Genomic DNA, 1,737 nt, shown 5'->3' with positions numbered 1-1,737 from the left:
AGGTTCCTGTAAGCTTCACATGGAATGCCATACTCTTCCTTTTAAAGATGAATGTGAAAAATGTTTTGTTGCCATGTCCAGTAAAGATGTTGAAAGGATTGAAATATTTAGCTCTATATTGACAAAGGTAAATTAAGTAATACTTGTTCCTCAGTTTACATTTTTCTTTGTTGTTTAGCATGAAATTACTGAAAAGAAAATACTTAATGGAGGTAGGCCAGTATCTATATAATTAATTTATTTTCTGTAGATTCCTTCTCATCAGAAGATGCTGCTATTGTATCAGAAAAATTGACTGAGCTTTCACCTGAAGGAGCCAAAGCTGTTTATAGTGAATTAATAGGAACCAGCTCAGATAAAGACTGGAGAGACTGGAGAGTCTTCCTGCAAATGATATTTACCTGGGAAGAAGAGAATAAAGATAAGAGACAATTTTTATTAAAGCTTCGGTCAATAACTTTTGCTGATGAATCAGATGCTGATAAAATACAACAAATTGTTAATAGTCATATCAAAGGTCAGTTTGATTATGAGTTTGGAACTAAAATTGTGGCATAAACTGTGACATTTATTTTACAGCAGCTATATATATTTGAACTGAATTCATTTACTATTAATGTCACTGGCACCACTTTGTTAGCTTTAGTATAAAATAAGAATGCATAAATTGTCATATGAAATACAATGGTCTCAAGAAATTTATATATTTTTGAAAGATAAATGATCATTAAAACCTGTGCATTTAATCATGTGTTCCATTTTCTTTGTCAGTTTGTTGTATTTTTATGGCTATAATCTAATTTTTACCAAGAGTAATTATCCACTTTTGTTTTTACTGATAGGATATTATCAGGATTCATCACCTTCAGAACCAATTAAAAATGCTTTATATTTAGCTAATCGACAACTACAAGCTAAAGAGCAGCTTATACAAAAGATGATGGCAAATATTGGTTAGTTTTTTCTTTAAACTAAATTCAATGCAAAATACAAGCTTCATATGGTCATTCCTGTTTGCTTTTTTAACCAAATTTGTACACTTCTAACATTAATTTTGTTTATTTATGTAGAAAAACTTGAAAAAAATGTTGCTCTCACTAAAGAACAACTAAAGGAGCTGTTGAAAGAAAAAGAACAAATATTTGATATTATAACTGGTTGGCGCTGTTATTTCATATTATAAATTATGTTATATTCATTAGATTATGATAAGGAACGAAAAGCTAATCTTGCAGTTAATGAATTACCTGTAATTGAAATATTGAAAAAAAAGCTACAAGATACTGGTTGGTATGATTAAACTGAGTTGCATAGACATGAGATTATTATGATGTTGGTAATGCTGGTACTGTATAAGAGGCATACAGTTTTTTTATTTACGCTGTTTACAGACTGGCACATAATGTAGCTACAAAGTCACTAATATGACATTTCAAATTTAACAAAGCATCAAATATTTCATCTATTCAAACAATAATAGTTTGTGACGAATGTTTCTATTCAGTGAAGCTTTTGTTTATTTAATCCAGTAATTATAAATGTTCTTATGCATGTACAAAGCAGTATTAGCAAGAGTAATTATTATTATTCTATTAATTTATAGACCTTAAAGAAAAAGACTTGCTAATAGCGAAACTAGTGAAGGAAAAACAAGACAGAAGCAAAGTGACTAGTTCTATTGGACTACAATTTAATTACCTGATCCCTTCAATGGGTAAGAGTATTATTGTATGACTG

The 1,737-nt window shown here is 29.4% G+C and overlaps 1 protein-coding gene and 1 long non-coding RNA gene across 2 annotated transcripts; both read left to right on the top strand.

Moving 5' to 3' along the window:
* Positions 1–19: 19 nt before the first annotated feature.
* On the top strand, positions 20–958 carry LOC109592273 (uncharacterized). Its single transcript, XM_020007765.1, has 4 exons — positions 20–127; positions 179–212; positions 251–517; positions 843–958. The coding sequence occupies exons 1-4, from the start codon at positions 20–22 to the stop codon at positions 956–958; spliced, it is 525 nt and encodes a 174-aa protein (XP_019863324.1).
* Positions 959–1,075: 117 nt separating this feature from the next.
* Positions 1,076–1,723, top strand: LOC109592274 (uncharacterized). Its single transcript, XR_002190266.1, has 3 exons — positions 1,076–1,157; positions 1,203–1,286; positions 1,604–1,723. It is a non-coding gene; the product is annotated as an uncharacterized LOC109592274 (long non-coding RNA).
* Positions 1,724–1,737: the final 14 nt, after the last annotated feature.

The sequence above is a fragment of the Amphimedon queenslandica genome, unplaced genomic scaffold, assembly GCF_000090795.2.
Source record: "Amphimedon queenslandica unplaced genomic scaffold, v1.1 AMPQUscaffold_5750_Cont22286, whole genome shotgun sequence".
Lineage (NCBI taxonomy): Eukaryota > Metazoa > Porifera > Demospongiae > Haplosclerida > Niphatidae > Amphimedon > Amphimedon queenslandica.
The sequence above is the reverse complement of the archived record's forward strand: the minus strand, read 5'-3'. Positions and strand labels throughout refer to the sequence as shown.

Coding starts and splice junctions, on each gene's coding strand:
- LOC109592273 (XM_020007765.1), top strand. CDS start 20: ATGGAATGCCATACTCTTCCTTTTAAAGATGAATGTGAAAAATGTTTT. Junction 213..250: donor AAAGAAAATACTTAATGGAG/GTAGGCCAGTAT, acceptor TATTTTCTGTAG/ATTCCTTCTCATCAGAAGAT. Junction 518..842: donor TGTTAATAGTCATATCAAAG/GTCAGTTTGATT, acceptor TTTTACTGATAG/GATATTATCAGGATTCATCA.